This window comes from Falco naumanni, chromosome 5 (assembly GCF_017639655.2).
Source record: "Falco naumanni isolate bFalNau1 chromosome 5, bFalNau1.pat, whole genome shotgun sequence".
NCBI classification, from domain to species: domain Eukaryota; kingdom Metazoa; phylum Chordata; class Aves; order Falconiformes; family Falconidae; genus Falco; species Falco naumanni.
This window is the reverse complement of record NC_054058.1, coordinates 72,920,571-72,939,428: the sequence shown is the minus strand read 5'-3', so window position 1 is coordinate 72,939,428 and position 18,858 is coordinate 72,920,571. Positions and strand designations below refer to the sequence as shown.

The following is an 18,858-nucleotide window of genomic DNA, read 5'->3' as shown; positions in this document are numbered from 1 at the left end:
CCCGAAGAGGCCCGGGGGGCGGGGCCCTAAGCGGGGCTCGGGGGGGCGGTGCCCGAGATGGGCCGGGCCGCGTCGCGTAGCAGCGGGGATGCGGAGGCGGTGCCATGGCGGATACGGCGGCGGCGGAGCAGTGCCGGGACGAGGCGGCGGCCGGCGGTGAGGAGACGGTGAAGATCATCTGCCTGGGCGACAGCGCCGTGGGCAAGTCCAAGTGCGTGGCTGTAGGGGCATGCCGCCGGCCGGCCGGTTCCCGGCGGGGAGGGGTGGAGCGGCCCGACCCGGTGCCGCGGCCTAACGGCTGTGCCGTGCTCTCTCCGCAGGCTGCTGGAGAGGTTCCTGCTCGAAGGCTTGTATCCTTGCGGCGCGCCGGCCCCTGAGTTCCCGGCCGTGTTCCCGGCCGGCCCTGAGGCTGGTGGCCCGGCCTGCCCCGGCCCGGCGGAGCGCGGCGGGAGGCCCGGCCGGGGCCAGCGGGTGGCCAGGCCTGGGAACGGCGGTGGCGGCGGGCTGGGGGGATGTGCTCCTCCGTCGGCTCCTTAACACGGGCGCAGCCGCCCCCAGCAGCTCTCCACCTTCGCCCTGACGCTCTACAAGCACCGGGCCCGGGTGGACGGGCAGGCGGTGCTCGTGGGTGAGTGGGGGGCGCCCTGCCCGGTGCGTGGAGAGGGAGGGAGGCGGCGGTGCTGCCGGCCTGTGCAGCAGTGTGCGGACCCCAGAATGTGGCAGGGTTCCGTGCTGTGGGCGAGGGGATGCCAGACGGTGGTTTCTAGGTGGGGAAATGGGGGAACAAAGGGATCGCAGAATGGCTGAGGGTAGAAAAAACCTGCCGAGGTCACCTGGTCCAGCCTCCCTGCTCGAGCAGGGCCACCCAGAGCCAGGTGCCCAGATGGCTTCTGAGGATCTCCGAGGATGGAGGCTCCACAGCCTTCTCTGGCAACCTGTGCCCGTGCTCAGTAACCCCTACAGTAAAACAATGTTTCCTGATGTTCAGAGGGAACCTGCTGTGTTTCACTTTGTGCCCATTGCCTCTAGCACTGAGCACCACTGAAAAGAGCCTGGCTCCATCTTCTTTGCACTCTTCCTTCAGGGATTTATACTCATTGATGAGATTCCCTCCTGAGCGTCCTCTCCACGAGGCTGAAGAGTCCCAGCCCTCTCAGCCTCACAGGGGGATGCTCATGTCCCTTCATCATCTTTGTGGCTCTTTGTTGGACTCTCTCCAGTATGTCTGTGTCTCTCCTGTACTCAGGAGCCCAGAACTGGACATAGTACTCCAGGTGTGGCCTCACAAGTGCTGAGTAGAGGCGAAGGAATACTTTGCCTAATGCAGCCCAGGATGCTATTAGCCACCTTTGTGGCAAGGGAGTGTGGCTGGCTCTCACGGCTTGGTGTCAGCCAGGACCCCCAGGGCCTTTTCTGCAAAGCTGCTTTTCAGCTGGGTGGTCCCCAGCATAAACTGGTGCTGTGGGGTTGTTCCTCCCCAGGTGGAGAGCTTTGCACTTCTCCTTGTTGAACTTCATGAGGCTCCTGTCAGCCCATTTCTGCAGCCTGTCCGGATCCCTCTGCGTGGCAGCACAACCCTCTGGTGTACCAGCAACTTCTTCCAGGTTTGTGTCATCTGCAAGCTTGCTGAGGGCACAGTCCGCCCCATCACCCAGATCATTAATGAAGATGTTGAGCAGGATCGGACCCAGTGCTGACCCCAGGGGTACACTGCTAAGTTACTGGCCTCCCGCCAAGCCTTCATGTTGCTGATCACCACCCTCTTGGCTGGCCAATCAGCCAGTTTTCAATCCACCTCACTGCTGTTCGTGCAGCCCATACATCGACAGCTTCTCCATGAGGCTGTTACGGGAGACGGTGCCAAAAGCCTTACGGAAGGCCTTGATGATATCCACTGCTCTTCCCTCATCTACCAGGCCAGATCACTAGTCAGTTACTAGGTTCTTCAGCTATGACAGTAATCATGACTTCCAGGCAAGGGGATATCTAAGGCAAAGATTATCTTTGTTTTTTTCAAGGAGTTGAATACCTGTCAAAGTAAATGCTGCATGTGTTAGTCACTGTTAGTCAAAGTGCTTGTTGCTAAGGTTGCAGTGCCATGATGGAACTAAGCTAGCTAAGATTTAGATTTTATCAAGAAGGTAAGCTAACTGCCCATGAAAGTTGCAGTTCTTCTCCCCTATGTATCACCAGTGTTCACCTATAGGCCTAGTCCTGTCCATTGTCAAGCCATTTCAGGAAGCTAGCCATACATAGTAACCACTCACAAAATAAGTGAGTGAATTTCTACTCATCTGTCTTCCTAAAACGTTTCACCATGGAGGCTTATACACACCAGTGCTGGTGAAAGGGGCAGGTGGATGCACAGGCACAGCCAAAGGAAGGGAGTGGACTTGCTCTTTCTTGCAAGCTAGGATTGTATTAGTTTAGGTGCAGTATGAAACTGACTTCAGACTCCTTTATTCTGTCAATATAGTAAATAACTGAGAAGAAATATGCCATATGCTAATTACAAAATAGTCTACAGTAGGATTTTGGTGCCTGTCAGCACCAATTATAAAAATCCATGCCATGGATTTACTTTAGTAGATCTAGTATTTTAGTTGCTGGCTTTTTAATGCATTTTAACACAATCTTCCTATTATTGGTCATCCTTTTAGTGGGTATTTTTGGTTGTTTAATTACTTTGGGTGTATGTACCAATTGCTATATTTCAAGTTTCTAGAATATTTTAATTCTTTCTCTGGATATGTCCAGCCTGTATGTTCTCACAAAAAAATGCCACCTGTTTTATCTCAGGGGTTTTTTGATAGACTACAAGCATCCTAGCTTTATCAGTCATACTCTCAAATATCCCATAGCTTCAGTTTTATTACAAGTGCTAACTTTTCTTTATGCCAGTGGAGCATTGCATTAACCTATGTGAATTAGCCTCTGACAGCACAGTATTGTTCACTGTGTGTTACAGATGGAAGTTCAAGAGAAGCATTGTCTTATTTTGTGGTTTGAGTTCTGTGGATACAGTTCTTCACAAACACCTCCAACCTGGGTCCTTCCCATCGGCTGCAGGTCTTCAAGAAGTGCTCCAGCATGGGCCCTTTTCACAGGGTACGGTCCTTCAGGAGCAGACTGCTCCAGCATGAGTCTCCCGTGGGCCACAGGGCCTGCCAGAAAACCTGCTCCTGCATGGGCTACTCTCCACAGGCCACAGTTCTTGCCAGGAGCCTGCTCCAGTGTGGGCTCTCCATAGGCTGCAGCTTCCTTCAGGGCACATCCATCTGCTGCAACATGGGGTCCTCCATGGGCTGCAGTGGGGACATCTGCTCCGCTGTGGTCCTCCAGCTGGAGGACACCTGGACCCAGGGGAACAACCTGCCTCACCAGGGTCTTCTCCACAGGCTGCAGAGGAATCTCTGCTGCAGCACCTGGAGCACCTCTTCTCCCTCCTTCTGCATCAACTGCAGCATCATTTCTCTCACGTTTTCTTACTCCTTTCTCTATAGCTGCTACACAGTGTTCTTTACCCCTTCTTAAATATGTTATCACCAATGTCGTTGATTCTACAGCTGCTGCACAGCATTTTTTACCCCTTCTTAAATATGTTATCACCAATGTCGTTGATTCTACAGCTGCTGCACAGCATTTTTTACCCCTTCTTAAATATGTTACCACTGGTGTTGCTGACTGGGAGTGATTTGGCCACAGGTGGGTCTGTCTTGGAGGTGACTGAAACTGGCTCTGCTTGACATGGGGTCAGCTTCTGGTGTCTTCTCACAAAAGGCACCACTGCAGCAGCACCCCTTACAAAAACCTTGCCACTTAAACCCAATACAAGATTTCAGAGAAGAGACATGAGAAGAACTGAAAAATGGTAAAAAAGGGCCTAATGATGACTCAATCTGGTTAGCCTCATAGGGAGAAGGTAAAATACCAGAGAACAGGAACTTGGTACAAAAAGAGGCTGTAGCATTAGCAAAAAATATTTAACAAACTAGCTGGTGTTAGGTGAACTCAAATAAAAGATAACATGAGAGATTTTTTTAACCAGTAAGTGAAATTACTATTAAGGCAGCTTGCAAAATATAGATTCATCTGTCAAGGATTTGTTTTTAACATGGATTTAGTACTTTATTAAGTAACTTGGCTGTAGTTTAAGTAATTAACCTGGTCTATGTTACAGAAGAGTTTTCTGTCTCCACCTTTTCTGAACGTAGGGCCGATCATCCAGGCTACCTTGCAGAGAAGACCTATCATGAAGTGTGCCTTTGTAAAGGCAGGAAGTTTCACCTGATGACTTTAAATTGTGCAGATTTGCCACTTCCCTTGCTGGTTCAGTTTTTACTCTGTTGAGCTAATCTTAGTGGCCATCACCAAATCCCATGTGGTAGAGTTAGGATTGCATTAAAATTTGGTGTATTTCTTCATTCTATGGATCTTATTTTTCCCAAGGATTTTAAAGTTCATAAATTCCTATGTTGTGGAGTGACATGGGGTATACAGGCAAGATCTGGAGAATTTAGTGATAAAAGGAGCAGTGTTTTTCAATGAGCTATAGCAAGTTCTCCCATGACAGCTGCCACGTTGTTTGGGAAGTTAATTTGGGAACATTCACAGGTCATGGTCACTAGCATCTCTTTTTTCCTTGTAAGTGAGGATTCTGAAATGGCACATTAAAAGGATCAGGCAGTTTTAGAAGCTAAGCAAAACTACCCAAAATGAATGCAAATGTGGTCTGATGAGTATTTGTCTATATTTTGGGCAGTTTAAGAAGTCATCATCCTGCAAGCTGGGTGCGGTATGCAGTCAATAACTAATTTCAATGCAAAGTAAACACTAAGGAAAGTGGCTTAATCAGTTTTAGGTGGAGTGGCGTGCTTCAATCTAGCTGACAGAAGTAGTAACTATATCTGATGGTTCTCAGTTGAAGCTGTGTAAATTTATACAACAAATAAGACACAAATACTACCCTATAAGTCTAGGAAGAGGAGGGGGAGAGATCTCTACCTGAGATGCACAAGAAAAAAGCATTAAAATGTTGGTGACTGTTCAGGTATGCTTCATGGTACCTATTCTACAAGGTACTTAATGAATTGGGATCTGTCTGTCTCAGGCTAACTCACCCTTCATGATTTTAGAACAAGTTGTGCTGCTGGGAAGAGCAGGGTTAGACTGTCTGCAAAAGGAGATGGAACATTTCCTATGGCAGACAGCTGACTGTTTATCACTGTGTGAGAAATCAAGCTGTTCCAAGATATTCAGATTTTGTTTCCTGTTGTCATCTCTAGTCTTGAAGTACTGTAAGGGCCCTTTCTGAGAAAAGGCTTTGTTCATTGTCTGGGTGCCAGGTTGCAGAGTGATTATGCCTTAAAACGTAGTGAGGAAGCAACTAGCACTAAATCTGGCTTTCTGAGCTCACCTGCAAATCAATTCTGTGCACACCTGTCTGCAATGAGGGGCTGCCCAAAGCTTCCCACAGCTTAAATCGTGGTCTGGGAAGAAGAGACCTCCTCAGATGAGGGTGGAGGAAGTAAAGGGCTTGGTGGAGTGCAAACTGGCTGCAAAGGTGCTTTGCTGCACATAGGCACGTTCCGGGGCAGAACTTGGGTGGATAAGCGATTGTATATAACCAGCACTTATATATGCAGTAAAGGATCTCGCCTGGGGTCTGTGCCTTCATATGCCACGAAGTACCATACATTGTCATCCTCTTTGCACTTAGGACTAGCTTCATTTTACTGTCCTTTATAAGTCTTATCTACTGATGACTTCTCTTTTGCTAATATGTTTACAACAATATTCAGTGTCAGTACAACTTATAGCTAAGCTTCACTAAGAAAAGGTCCTAATTTTGCATAATCTCTTAGCCCTGGAATGTTTCAGATTAGTAAGGTAAAACTCAATTTGTGACCCTAAGTAGATGGACTGGGCTTTGCATCCTGAGTTTTAAGTTGTGAGGAAAACAAGACTTGGAAAGTTGTGTCATTCTAAGCTTGTTTTTTGTGTGTTACAGACTTCTGGGACACAGCTGGACAGGAGAGGTTCCAGAGCATGCATGCATCCTATTACCATAAGGCTCACGCTTGTATCATGGTAAGGATAGTCTCTCAGCTGTAATGTGATGGCTTTTTGACTAGTAACAGTCCCAGCTGACACTTGGCCTGTATGTTACTTTTAATGATTGTCCTGCCTCACATTTCTTGTCTCTTCTAGCGGTTTAAAAAACTTTCCTATATTGTTCTTTCTTCTCTTACCAGATAAAACCAGCGTAGTTGGGTATGTTTAGCTCTCTTCTGTCTTTCCTGATAGCACTCTTACTATATTGCCTGACTTTGCTGTGTTCTAAGTTTCCTTATTTTTCTCACTGTGTTTCCAGTAAGGTGAATGTACCTATTTAGAAGCAGTCCTTTCAGAGGTGATGTGAGGGGGAAGACATTCCTTGCTTGTTCTGTGATGTAACTGTTGGATTATGTAGTACAAAATTGTTCTGACATGTTCTGCAGGGGTACTACATAAGACGTTCTTGTCTGGTCTTCTGGCCTTTATTTTCCTGTACTTTGCAATTCCCATTTATTAGCTGCAATCAGTCTTGTTTCCTGACTCCTAACCCACTTAAATCTCTTGGTTTGTATCGTTGCTTTAACTTTCCACTATTTCTCATCACTTGTGAGCATCAGACAACTTACTGATATTTTAATTGTTAAAATAGAGAAGCCTCACATGTGAATCTACTTAGCAGAACAGATCTTTCCCAGTGCTTGTTCACTGTCATGGGTGATACAGTGCTTGCAATAGTATAAAATAAGAATGTAAAGGAAAATGAGGGACTGTTTCCTGCATCATGCAAAGAAACAGGCTGGCTGCATGTTTCAAAGCTTGCTGGATATTCTTCCTTTTCTCTTGCATCCTTTCTAACAAAGGCCAGTTGCCTTTGTTGATGTCCTCCTGGGAAAATTCTGGATTCTGTACTTGTCTTTGGTGCAGTGGGTTGATCAAGAGTTGTCCTGCTGTTGGCCCCATGATAGCTGGTTCTTTTTTGGAAGGTGTTTGATGTGCAGCGGAAAGTCACCTACAAGAACTTAAACAGCTGGTACAAGGAGCTGAGAGAATTTCGCCCAGAGATTCCTTGCATTGTGGTGGCCAACAAAATTGATGGTAAGTATTATCATCTTCTTTCAACCTCTAAGGATTGTCATGTGATTCTCTTCTGACCTGGCTGAGAAAGAATGTTGTTCAGCTACTAGGTCCAGATGAGTTCTTGAGTATTAGTCCCCCGGGGCTGTATTTAACCAAACGAATAGCTGGGTCCTGTACTGACCTTACATGCTGTTTTATAGGCTCTTGCCCTTGTTTTACTAGCAATTAAAAATACAAATTTGATCCATTTAAAGTTTATTCAAGTGATGTTCTTGCAATTCTGTCATTACTGCTCTGCCCATTTCATCCAGCAAGAACCCAAAAGCTGATTGGAGCAGTACCTAGTCAAAGACTGCAGGATGTCTTGCTGGAAGAGGAGCATAACCTATCATGTGGCTTCCCCTGACAGAGCCAGTAACTGCCTTTGTGTTGCTAATTCAACCTGCAGGTTTCTGTGGGACTCCTCTGTGCTAAAGTGTCTAAATATAACTGCTGGCAAAATTGTTCATCTTCCTCTGCAGGGGACTGGATGATTCCTTCCTCTTAGGAATGCCAGCTAGGCATTCATGATAGCTGCCATTTGGGTTGTAGTCTGCCTCCTGTGTCCTGTGAGAGCACATAATACATCAGCTTTCTGCTCAGCATCAGTGAGAGAATGCATAGCCTTAGGACCACAGTCTTTGCTATTCTCTGTCAAGTACAGCATCAGGCATGGGATTCCTTGCTGATATTCATGGTAGAAATCATCACAGCTGTGAATAGCTGTGTCTACCTGAATAAGGTGTCTGGGCTCCCACTGCTGTCTACAGAGGTTCATTTCATTCGGTGGTGTGACTTAGGGCATGATTGGTCTTTCCCAATAAAAGCCTTTCCTATAGGATGTGCCAAGACAGCCTTGAATCCACTGATTGCACAGACTGTACAGGAAGTCCAAGGCGAATGGACTTGGTGTTGGCCACCATATTGTAGACAGAACGTCTGTGTAGATGAATGCTGCTCTTAGTGTTCTGTGTGTGAGTGGTGAGTGGACAGTGTTCCAAGAGAGTCCTCTGCCTTGCCGTCGTTTGCTGTATTCTACCCGGACTAGGAAATGATCGGCCCACAGCTCTTAACACAGGCCCAGTCTGCAAAACAGTTGATTCAGCTTCCTGCAAAGAGGTGGGGAGTGGCTGCCTGGGCAGCGCTCACTGGCCAGCATTTGGAGTCTGAACACCTTCAGCTGTTGCCTCTGAGAAAAGGCAGATGATCTGGAGTCATCCTCCTGTGCTGATGCACAGGATGTCTTATCCATCAAAAATCTGAGCTCTTACTGCTGTGTCACCACATCCTGTAAATATGCCATAGATTTGTTCCAAAACTGAAATAAAGCCTCTGGAGGCTGGGGTAGCTGGACCAACTGCCTGCTAAGTAAAAATATATAATAACAGAATCATTTGTATACTGTGAGTGTGCCCTTGACTCACACAAATATAGGTAATACGGCACAAGGGCAATGGGGAGTTCTGGCTCAAGAGGACAAACTGGAGGGTGAGGCATGACTAGTACTGGCAATAGTGTCCAGGTCATGTGTGGACACACAGCAAAGTCATAGGGGTGTGCCTGGAAAATGTTCATCGTTGCCACACCGCAAGTGAACTGGTATGTTCTAAGCCGCAAAGAATTAGGCATTTATAGCACATCAGAATCAATCTATAATTTAGTCACAGACCAAGGATAAACCAGCAGGAACCCTTTTATTTTTGTGTGTTCTTGTCAATGCTATTGCTTTTAAAACCTTGTAGCTTTTGAGGAGCACTCTCATAGTCTTATACTAAAGTGAGGAGGCCTTGGCAGCTAATTTGGGCTCTGTTCTCCATCTGCTCCACCACTTCTACATATGTTGGCATTCTGCCTACAGTGATGTCTTACTGACCGCTTCTTTTTTCACCCCCAGCGGATATGAAGGTGACCCAGAAAAGCTTCAACTTTGCCCGGAAGTTCAGTTTGCCCTTTTACTTTGTGTCTGCTGCAGATGGCACCAATGTGGTGAAGGTAAAACATAGTTATTTGGCTCAGCATCACATGGAGACTGCTGTAGGCACAGAGAGCAAACAATGGGCTAGTACATCTCTGGCGATTTATGAGGTCCTCGGAGCTATAGGTAGTTGCAGAGGGTTGGGTTTTTTTTTCCCTGGGGTGTGGGAACAGTTTCCCTATGTTACGGAAGCCCAGTGCCCCTTACTTTGAGTAACAAGCATTCTCCTTCTCATCAGCTCTTCAATGATGCTATCAAACTGGCAGTTGCTTACAAACAGAATTCGGGAGATTTCATGGATGAGGTCATGCAAGAACTGGAGGTAAAAAAGGCTCTACTTACTGCACTCCTCCTAAGTGATTAGCAGCTCTGCTTTTTTTTCCCTCAGGGAAAGCAGAGCCTGTTGCAAAGGGTGAAACTTGGCAAGCATGGAAAGATTTGCCTTATGCTGGTGACACCACGGGGTTTGTGTGTTGCTCGTGTCTAAGTTGGAAGGGGTGAGGCGGTCACCATCTGAAGAGTCCATGCTGCCTAGACCAAATTTGAAAGAACTGCAGCAAGTGTAGCTGTTGCTCTCATGCTTCTCAGCAGTTCCTTGTCTTGCTCCTTTCCAGAGCTTTGACCTGCAGAAGAAGAGTGAGAATTTGTCAGATAAAGAGGAGAGCTGCCCTGAAGAGAAGCCCCCATCTGCCTAAGCCCTGGACCCTGAGTCTGCTTTTCCCTTTGCTCTAGATTTCTGGGGCTAGTTAGAGCTGGCCTTCACAGGGGAGAGTGATTGTTGTCGTGCCCTGAGAGCACTGGTGGTGGGCAGCTGGACCTTACTAGACAGTGGGAGGCTGTCTAGGCATAACCGCCCTTGACTTGGCCCTAGCCACTGCATATCAAGGTCAAGGAAAGGGCAGAAGTATCCACGTGGTTGCTAGTTACCACATGCTTCTTCAAGGCAAAGCTTGCCAGCAGGGCTAAACTGCTCTTGGACATGCAGGGAAGGGTCCTGCCCAGATGCTTTAATGGTACCTACTGGAGAAAACAAACACTAAAGAATTCTTTTTATAAAGCTTTGAGCTTGCACCCATCCTGCGCTTTTGTTATGAGCCAGTCCGGTCACTACACAGCACGAGTCCAACTGCCAGCTCTCCCCATTGCTTACACAGCCTAGCCAGTGCTGCCCCTCGGTTCACCCCTGTCATCTCTGCTGCAGCTTCTTTAGGTTTCCTTCCCCATTCTGTTATGGAGCAGCCAAATCTGGTAGACTTCTGAACACAGGGGAATTTCTCCTTTCAGGCCCAATAGAGCTGAATCAGGTGGACTCTCACACCTGGGACGCTTGTCCTATCCCAGCCTGATGGATGTGGCAGCTGCTGTTCCCTTGTGTGTGTTGCTGTGTTCTGAAGAGCCAGGCACACAAACACAGAGACTCACACAATGAATGTGAAGGGCAAAACAGACTGACATAAACAAAGCAGTATCTTTACAAGCACCCATGTAGACATAACCACCACTCACATAAACATGAATGCAGTCCAATCTTTTTCTGCATTTCCAGATGATGAGGATTGCATGTTTACTAGTGAGACAGAAGCATACCTTCCCTCCCTAGATTCATAAGCACAGCATATTTATAGATTCCTCAAATAACAGTTTGGAAATTAAGTCCATGTAATATCTATGGCTTGAAGTCAAGCTCCTTACCCAGTCATCGGTGCAAACGTTGGATCTTTCTATATGTGTGTTTCCTGGGTCATGAGAGTCCAATTTCAAGTTCACTCATGCATTGTACACAAACACACAGATCCCACCAGTAGCTGCCTGAGATATTCTGTGTTTCCAGCTGCTTTCCCCAAGACCCCTAAGCCCCTATGACCTGTGTTCCCTTATTCCACTGTACCACCTCTCTGACCAGGCATGGTTTCGGCCCTTTTGAGTGACTGCCTGACCTACCTGCCTGCAGCCTGCCTCATTTTGCACGTGCCAGGCGTGGAAGTCCTTCCCTTGCACAGGGGGTTGAATTGCACTGAAGCACGGTTAGCTGTGAAAATTGAAATACCTTTTCAAGAACTAAGTCGGCTTCAGCATTTGTGCGCATTCAGAGGAGCATGGGCAGGACAGACCTTTGACACTGAGGCTGCCTTTGCATCAGCAAGCATTGCCCCAGACAGAAATGGTCATGGTACACTGCAGCCTGCACTGGATCCTGTTCGTCCTGCTGCTTAAGCTTTTTTCCAGTTAGAACCTGCAGGACTTCTCACACCCAAGTAAAGAATTCCACCAGCTTCTGGAGTGGAAATGGGCAGGAGCTAATTGTGTTTGTATTGGCCTTGGCCTCTGAATAGGGCTTGAGGTAGCGACAAAATGACTCCATGCCCTTGCTGTTAGAGTAGCCCTTACTGCTGGGTGCAACCCCATCTGTACCAGGATCCAGTCATAGAAGTGCTGAGTGGAGGTGCATACTCCGGGCTGCCTGGCTGTCACACAGCCTTTTCCCCAGCTGGTCACACCAACAAGCCAGAAGTAGTCAGTGCTGTTATCTTTGTCCACTGCTGTCCCCCTGCAGCGGAGGAGAGAGGACGAAAGGGTAGTTGGGTGGCCACCATCAGCGCTGCAGCTGGCTCCTGTCTCACAGCACCTGGCAGAGCTGTATTCTCAGTGCACAGAAAGGCTCTGTAGAATCTTGGTGGGAAGGGGTCGTGGGCCTGTAAGATAGAACTCGCTCTCATGTCTGCACAGTGGTGCTGAATGTGTGGAAGACAGATGTTCCAGGACTGGGATCTGGAGCCATGCACTGCCAAGAGCACTAGATGGGTTTTCTGGGCAGAGTCCCAGAAGCTCTAGCCAGAGAAGGATGCTCCCGCTCTCAGCCCCACAAGCAATTGTCCATGGTTTTGGTAAATCCTGTATCAGCTTCATTTCATCAGTCTGCCTTCCACCACTGTGTAGCAGAGCCTTGCTGACATGCTGTAGTGCAGGACGGGAGAAAAGCGGGAGCCAGCCACATGCATTGCATTTTCTGAGCAGGGCTAGGTCCCTGGAGGGTAGGAGGCAGTGACTCAAAGAATGGCAGCCTCAAAGCTTGAGAAAGGTGCGGGAGTTCCCTGCTGCCATCCTGGCTTGTGTGGATAGATGTAAGGCACACAGCTGAGTGAGCAACCTGGTCCCTAGGATGACTGGGGAGGCTGGCTGAAAGTGGAACAGCTGCTCTGAAGGCCCTTGAGGTGTAGCACAGCTTCACAGGCACCAGAACTGGGCCCCAAACCAAGTGGACTCAAGGCTGCTTTGTTTTTTTTGAAAACTGACCTGAAGGTGGTGCCCCGTACCTGCTGAGAGCAGACAGAAGGTGGTCTTGGAGAAGGCAACTTGTATTTTGTGGATGGATACTCTGCTATCCAGCACCAGATTTTGCAGGTGGTTAAGGGGGAATAACGTGAGAGGTGACCACATTTCACAGATAATTGAAGGAAGAGCTGGGATCCTTGTGGGGAGAGGAATCCGGTAGGGACGGCAGTACCCAGGAAAGCCCATCAGTAATGCCATTGGAAGTCCGAGCTGGTGTAGCTAACAGCACCCAAACCACCACATCTGTTCACAGATGTGGCAAACCTGGGAGCAAGGGGGGAAAAATAACTGGGGCTGGTCCCTTGTTTTGGTGGAGCTAAGGGCAGAGAAAGGGTGCAGTCAGGGAAGATGAAGGGGATGTTTAAGCATGGAGAATGGAGTGAAGGGGCATCAAGGAGCCAGTCACATATAAGCAAACTGCTGGCTGGCTTGCTTGACTGGGCCCTGTGCCTAATCACGACAGTACACCCTACTTTTTGAGAGTGATTCCAAACCCTTTTCTGTGTGGCCTCACTCTGTGCCCAGCGCAGGGTGGGTCTCAAGGCCTGCCTGCTAGCAGTAGCCAAAGGGAACACAGGTCAGAGGGACCCCACAGCTGGAAACACCCAGTGTCTAGGACCAGCTACTGGTGGGAGCCCTGTGTGCATGTTGTCCTGGTTTCAGCTGGGATGGAGTTAATTTTCTTCTTAGCAGCTGGTGCAGCACTGTGTTTTGGATTTGGTGTGAGAACAATGTTGATAGCACACTGATGTTTCAGTTGTTGCTGGGTGATGTTTATACTGAGTCAAGGACTTTTCAGTTTCTTTGGCCCTTAGGCCAGTGAGGAGGTTGGAGGGGCACAAGAAATTGGGAGGGGACATAGCCAGGAGAGCTGACCCAAACTAGCCAGAGGTATTCCATGCCATGGGATGTCATGCTTGGTATATACACTGGGGGGTTGGCAGAGGCTGGGCATCACTGCTTAGGGTCTGCCTGGGCATCAGTCAGCAGGTGGTGAGCAACTGTATTGTGCATCACTGGTTTTCTTTTCTCCTCTCCCTTTGGATTTCATTCCTCTTCCCTTTCCCCTCCTTTTCATTATAACTGTTACTATTATTGTTTTTATTTTATTTTATTTCAATTATTAAATTGTCCTTCTCTTAACCTTGAATTTTACATTCCTTTCCAATTCTCCTCCCCCTCCTTCAGGGTGGTAGGGGTTGGGGACAGTGAGCAAGTGGCTGCCGGCTGGGGTTAAACCACGACATGTGTGCAAATCACTAGTGAACTTGAAGCTGGACTAGCCCACAAGCAAGGAAAGACCCTTTCAGGCATGTGGATAGCATGCAGTTGCAGCCCACCTGATTCATCAGCCCCAGCATCCAGACCTTGGAGGACCAGGCCTGCCAACCACTAGCCATATCTCCACCTCCTGGAGTTATGAAGGACTTAGAGGTGCTTGTTGAGCATGCATGCCTTGAGCTGCTTCCCACCTAGGCATGTCCTCTCTGCACTAGCTGCACAAGGTCCTGCCTCTGAAGCTGCCAGGACCATCCATACCATCCTCCTCTTGCTCTGTTCTTGGTCCCTGGCAAGTGATGGTGCTGCAGCTCCCAGCTCTGTTCCCACCCAGGGCTGCAGAGCATGTCTCCAGCTGCACTGGGATCTCTGGACACTGGAGCATGCCCTTTGCTTCATCTTGATCATGGTTTGAAAGGAGCTGTTCTGGCTCTGGAGATGATTCTGTATCACGGTCCCTCCCTGAACAAGTCAGGGTTTCTGTCAAGAGGCCTCAGCTTCAACGTCCAAGACAGAGCACGGGGTCCACTGAGCTGCACTATCAGGGCTGGTCGTCTCCCCAGCCCACAGTTTGCTACCCCAGCACTGCATTAGTCAGAGGTGCCACTGAGCTGAAGCTGCAGGGCAGCTCTAAGGCTGAGCTTGGTTAGTTGGGGGCAGAGGGGGTCCGGTGGGGTTGGGATAGGGTTCCAGTGTGGAGCAACTGAAGGGGATGGAGCATCAAGAGGCTAAGAGCAGCGGCAGCAGGAAGGCTTAGGAGTGCAGTTTGGTACGCAGCAGGGCTGCAGGGCAGGATCCCTGCCCTTCCTGATCTGGCTTTCCCCAAACTCCATGCGCTGTTCAAAAAGCACTTTCTGCAGTTTGATCTCCTTCAGGACTTGCAGAACCTCTGGCCCCACGCCACTCTGCAGCAGATCGTAGTTCTCAGCTGGGTCTGACTCCAGGTCAAAGAGCAGTGGCGGCAAGTGAGGGGTCAGCGGGGTCAGGCCATGGCAGGCCTGGTCTGGGGTCGTATCACTGTGAAAGGAACCTGCAAAAGAAACCCCCAGCTGTAGCTCAGTGTCTTCTCTTTGAGCTTTGGACAACAAAACCACAAGGGACTTCACAAAGCTTCCCGTGCATAGGAGAGGGGGCAGCACTAACCTTGTGTGAAGTAATGGGCCTTGTACTTCCCAAGCCTGACAGCGAAGGGGCCATGCAGTGGGTTGGGGGACGGTGGGTAGAAGAACATCATCTGACGGGGACTCTGTGGGAAGCAGCAGAGCCAAGCTCATCTGTACAGCCATGAGGCTGAAGAAGCGCCTGGAACAGGACCAGGCAGAGACCCCAGGGAGTCACACAGGAGCCCCAGTACTACAGCCAGAACATGGTCAGAAGGGGAAAGCTGATGAGCAGCAGTATCCTGCTTGCTCCCTACTCAAAGCTACTGGGGCTCCGTCCATTCACGGCAGGTCTGGGGTCTGGCTCGGCAACATGTTGCAGTTGTTAAAGCACAGCAGCCTGGGGAAGGCCAGAAGTCCATGGCATGACAAAAGGTCGCAGCTCATGGAACTCGCATAACCCCTAGCTGGTGCTACTCATCAGGCACACGGCTCCAGCCCCGCACCCAGTCTTCATGCACAACGCCAGCCGAACGAGCCCACAAGACTCACCTTCCCTGACCCAAACAGCACTGGGCTCAAGTCATAGCCGTCCAGGACCACTTTGGGAAGAGCTGCCCCAGCCAGGGTAGTCAGTGTTGGCAAGATGTCCAAGGTGCTTGCCAGCTCATGCGTCACTCCTGTCACCAAACACAGCAAGCCACAAGGAAATGTTCAAGCACCTGATCCCACTTCTATCTCTGCCACCCTGTCTTCTCTCACACACTCTGCTTCTCCTGGGGCAGTCGAGCTGCCATGACACCCCTGCCTTGACTGGCATCAGCATGCAAAAGGCAAAGCAGTGCCAAGTCTTACCTGGAGAGATACGGCCTGGCCAATAAGCCACTGCTGGTTCCCGCATGCCACCTTCATACGTTGTGCCCTTCCCACACTTCAGAAGGCCAGAGCTGCCTCCACGTGCCATCCGCATGGTAGAGGGGCTGTGAGAGGGAAGAACCATCTACCATCAGTTTCACAGGTTTACGCTACCCCTTCCCTGATGCTGCCAACGGGGCCATGACAAGAGAGGCATGCTGCCAGCAAGTGACGCTGCCATCCTTCTCAGTTTTGAGGCAGAAGGCATGGGGCAAGTGAAGAAGCCAAGGTGTGCAAGATGCCTAAGCACGGCACCAGAGACCAATGCCACCCACAAATGAAGGGAATCGGGGTATACTTGGGCTGCTGTATGCTTCTGGCTCAAACCCTGTGAGGTTTCTGCCCACAAGGAGGGGCACAGCTGAATCACAGAAACAAGAAGCTCACACACTGGGTCCTCTCCAAAGCAGCATCCACCTCTTGCCCCACTTCAGATCACTGTGGTCTCACCTGGTAATGCCACACCACATTCCTTTTGCCCCAGCTAGCCACTGCCTCATTCCAGTACCCCCATACTATGGCAGCAGAATCTTATCAGTGATTTTTATCACAAAGTGCCCCCTGCTAAGCCCACTCACCCATTGTCAGAGGTGAAGAACACCAGGGTCGTGTTTGCAAGACCATTTTCCTGCAGTGCCTGCAGCAGCTGTCCCACCGAGCCATCAAACTCCATGAGGGCATCACCAAATGGCCCACGCCGTGACTGCCCTGCATACTGCTGGCTTGCAAACTGGGGGTAGTGCGTATGCTGGAGAAAAGGCAGAGAAGACTGGTATGCAAACGCCCCCAGAGCCGCACCTGGTTCCCAGTTCAGCTGGGGACAGCGAGCACCCCAGCAAGGACACAGGGATTTGTGACAATACCCATGAAATGAGAGAAGGCTTGTCCCCAAGCTTCAGAAGCATCTCTCATAAATGGCACAAGGAAGCTGACCCCCAGGAAAGGATGTGGAGCCCCAGAGCATGAAGTTTTCCCAGGTGGACTCCTGGCCCAGAGAAGCAGGCAGAGCTCCAGAAAGACACACTCAAGAATGTTATCAGAATGGTGCTACCACAAGATCTGGGCATCGGAACAGCAACCCCTGGTCATCCAGGAGCACATATTGACTGCTCAGCACAGTCCTGGGGCAGCAGGAGCTGAGCTGCTTCCCTGCTCTCCACACAGGACAAAGGCTCCCTTCCCCACCCCTGAGCCCAGAGCAGCCCTCCTGCTTTCATACGTGGGAGGCATAGTAGAGCAGGAACGGGAGGCCTCGTCGTGCACAGTCAGCGATGAAGTCCCGGGAGAATTTGTTGTAGAGTGGCACCAGATCAGGGAAAGAGACTGGCTGCTGCACGATGCTCTGGTTCCAGAGCAGCGGGACCGGCACTAAGCCTTGGTCACAAGTCCCAAAACACTTGATGTCGGGTGGGAAGCAGGTGAGATTCTGGCACGGGCCCTGGAGAGAGCAGATAAGATTTTGTTGTTTACCTGTCTTGCAGGACAGTGAAGGGAGAGGAGCAAAGAGTCTCACAGTGGTGCACCACCAGGTCCTATGGGCACCCTTTGGGTGGCCACTTCTAGAAGCCCAGGGGTCTGTGCCCACCTGGGAACTGTTCAAGGACCACGCTGCCCCAGCAACAACAGAATTGCTCCTGGCAGCAATTCAGACATTTCTTTGTAGCCCAGAAGCTGACCCTTGACAAAGGGCATATGTCCCCAGGTACAACGGCCACCCACATTCTGCATAACTGCCCCATCATATGAGCATCATCCTGGAGATCACCCCCAGAGACGGGCTTTGCCCACCATCATCCGTCTCCCCAGCCTGCAGCCACCCTCACCCAGCTGCCCAGGCACACACTAACGCAGCCCACGTGCTCTCAAACAAGCTCCAACTTTCTGGCTCTCTCCCTAGCCAGCCGCAGGGACACCCTTCAGGCCTTGACAGGCCTCTCACCTGGTCATGGGAGTAGGGCACCCCCAAGAAGTGGTCAAAGCCCTGGTGGATGGGCAGGAAGGAGCCATTAATCCCCAGGCCAAGGTGCCACTTGCCAACCATGGCTGTGGCATAGCCCTTGGCCTTCAGCACCTCTGCAATGGTGACCTCTGAGAGCGGCAGGCCTCCCCGCGAGTCTGGGTTGAACACTCCAGGGTAAACCCCAGAGCGCATCTGGAACCGGCCTGTCAGCAGGGCTGCCCTACAGGGAGAGAGGGGGAGAGAGACAGGCGTCACGCGGGGCACAGCGCAGGTGGCGGCCCTCAGCCTCCACACAGGGTGCCCCATTCCTCGGCACCTGCGTCCCCGTCTCACGGCTGCCACTGCCACCTCCCCCGTGTGCTGGGATGCTCGATCCGTTCCCTCACGGAGCAGCCAGGCCTTCAGGCCTCCTGGGCCACAGCAAGTTTATCGGCCACCTGCTCCTGGCAGCACCGCAGCTCCCCAGGCGGGTGCCAAGCCCTGTCCCCGCGCCTCCTCCATCCCTGCCCCGGGGCCCTGCGGCAGCGGGGCCGGGGGGCAGCGGGGCACGTACCGGGAGGGGCTGCACACCGGGGAGCTGCTGTAGAAGTTGGTGAACCGCAGCCCTCGGGAGGCCACCCAGTCCAGGTGGGGCGTGGCAGACGAAGGATGCCCGTAGCTCCCCAGGTCCCCGAAGCCCAAGTCATCGGCCAGCAGCACTATGAAGCTGGGGGGGGCGCCGGCCGCTCCGCGCAAGGCCAGCAGCGCCAGGGCCCACGGCAGGGCCCGCGGCCCCATGCCGCCGCCGCCCGGGGAGGCCCGCCGATACGCCGCTTAGCCCGGGGCAGGGCGCCGGCCCGGGGCGGCACCGGCACCTCGGCAGGACCCGCCGCCCCGTTACGGCACCGTCCGTTCTGGGGCCGAACCGCCGCCCCGGAGCCGCGCGGGCGGGCACGTGACTTGGCGCGCCGCGCGGCATGCCGGGAGCTGCCGTCCCGCCGGGCAGGGGCCGCGCCCCCGGGGCCGTGCAGCCGCCTCCCGCCCCGCCGGGCCCGCTGCGGGCGGCCGCCGGGGAGCCACGCCTCCCCCCGGCTCCGTAACAACAGGGGCTTCCCACAGAACCGGCCCCGGCGGTGCTCGGGTTG

General features: G+C 51.2%; 2 protein-coding genes across 6 annotated transcripts; one reads left to right on the top strand and one right to left on the bottom strand.

Annotated features, from left to right (window-relative positions):
- The first annotated feature begins 44 nt into the window (after positions 1-44).
- RABL2B (RAB, member of RAS oncogene family like 2B) lies at positions 45-12,392 on the top strand. Of its 5 annotated transcripts, none has more exons than XM_040595443.1 (8): positions 45-211; positions 321-350; positions 549-628; positions 6,011-6,090; positions 7,041-7,152; positions 9,068-9,165; positions 9,387-9,470; positions 10,433-12,392. In XM_040595443.1, exons 1-8 carry the CDS (start codon positions 105-107, stop codon positions 10,439-10,441), a joined length of 600 nt encoding a protein of 199 aa, XP_040451377.1. In that variant the 5' UTR covers positions 45-104; the 3' UTR covers positions 10,442-12,392. The 5 variants fall into 5 exon arrangements, with proteins under 5 accessions (XP_040451377.1, XP_040451375.1, XP_040451379.1 ...); XM_040595441.1 differs by having other exon boundaries at positions 9,763-12,392; XM_040595445.1 differs by lacking the exons at positions 321-350; positions 549-628 and having other exon boundaries at positions 100-211; positions 9,763-12,392.
- Positions 12,393-13,590: 1,198 nt separating this feature from the next.
- On the bottom strand, positions 13,591-18,671 carry ARSA (arylsulfatase A). The gene is made up of 8 exons (XM_040596648.1): positions 18,288-18,671; positions 17,714-17,954; positions 16,994-17,212; positions 16,353-16,522; positions 15,715-15,839; positions 15,412-15,539; positions 14,903-15,005; positions 13,591-14,789 (listed from the first exon to the last, which is right to left on the bottom strand). Exons 1-8 carry the CDS (start codon positions 18,509-18,511, stop codon positions 14,488-14,490), a joined length of 1,512 nt encoding a protein of 503 aa, XP_040452582.1. The 5' UTR covers positions 18,512-18,671; the 3' UTR covers positions 13,591-14,487.
- Positions 18,672-18,858: the final 187 nt, after the last annotated feature.

Excerpts from the sequence above, each read along its gene's own strand:
- ARSA (XM_040596648.1), bottom strand. The coding sequence starts at position 18,511 with ATGGGGCCGCGGGCCCTGCCGTGGGCCCTGGCGCTGCTGGCCTTGCGC. Across the intron at positions 16,523-16,993 it reads TGCTCTACTATGCCTCCCAC|CATACGCACTACCCCCAGTT; the intron begins GTATGAAAGCAG and ends CCTTTTCTCCAG. Across the intron at positions 14,790-14,902 it reads GGCCCATTACTTCACACAAG|GTTCCTTTCACAGTGATACG; the intron begins GTTAGTGCTGCC and ends TTTCTTTTGCAG.
- RABL2B (XM_040595441.1), top strand. The coding sequence starts at position 105 with ATGGCGGATACGGCGGCGGCGGAGCAGTGCCGGGACGAGGCGGCGGCC. Across the intron at positions 6,091-7,040 it reads AGGCTCACGCTTGTATCATG|GTGTTTGATGTGCAGCGGAA; the intron begins GTAAGGATAGTC and ends CTTTTTTGGAAG. Across the intron at positions 7,153-9,067 it reads GGTGGCCAACAAAATTGATG|CGGATATGAAGGTGACCCAG; the intron begins GTAAGTATTATC and ends TTTCACCCCCAG.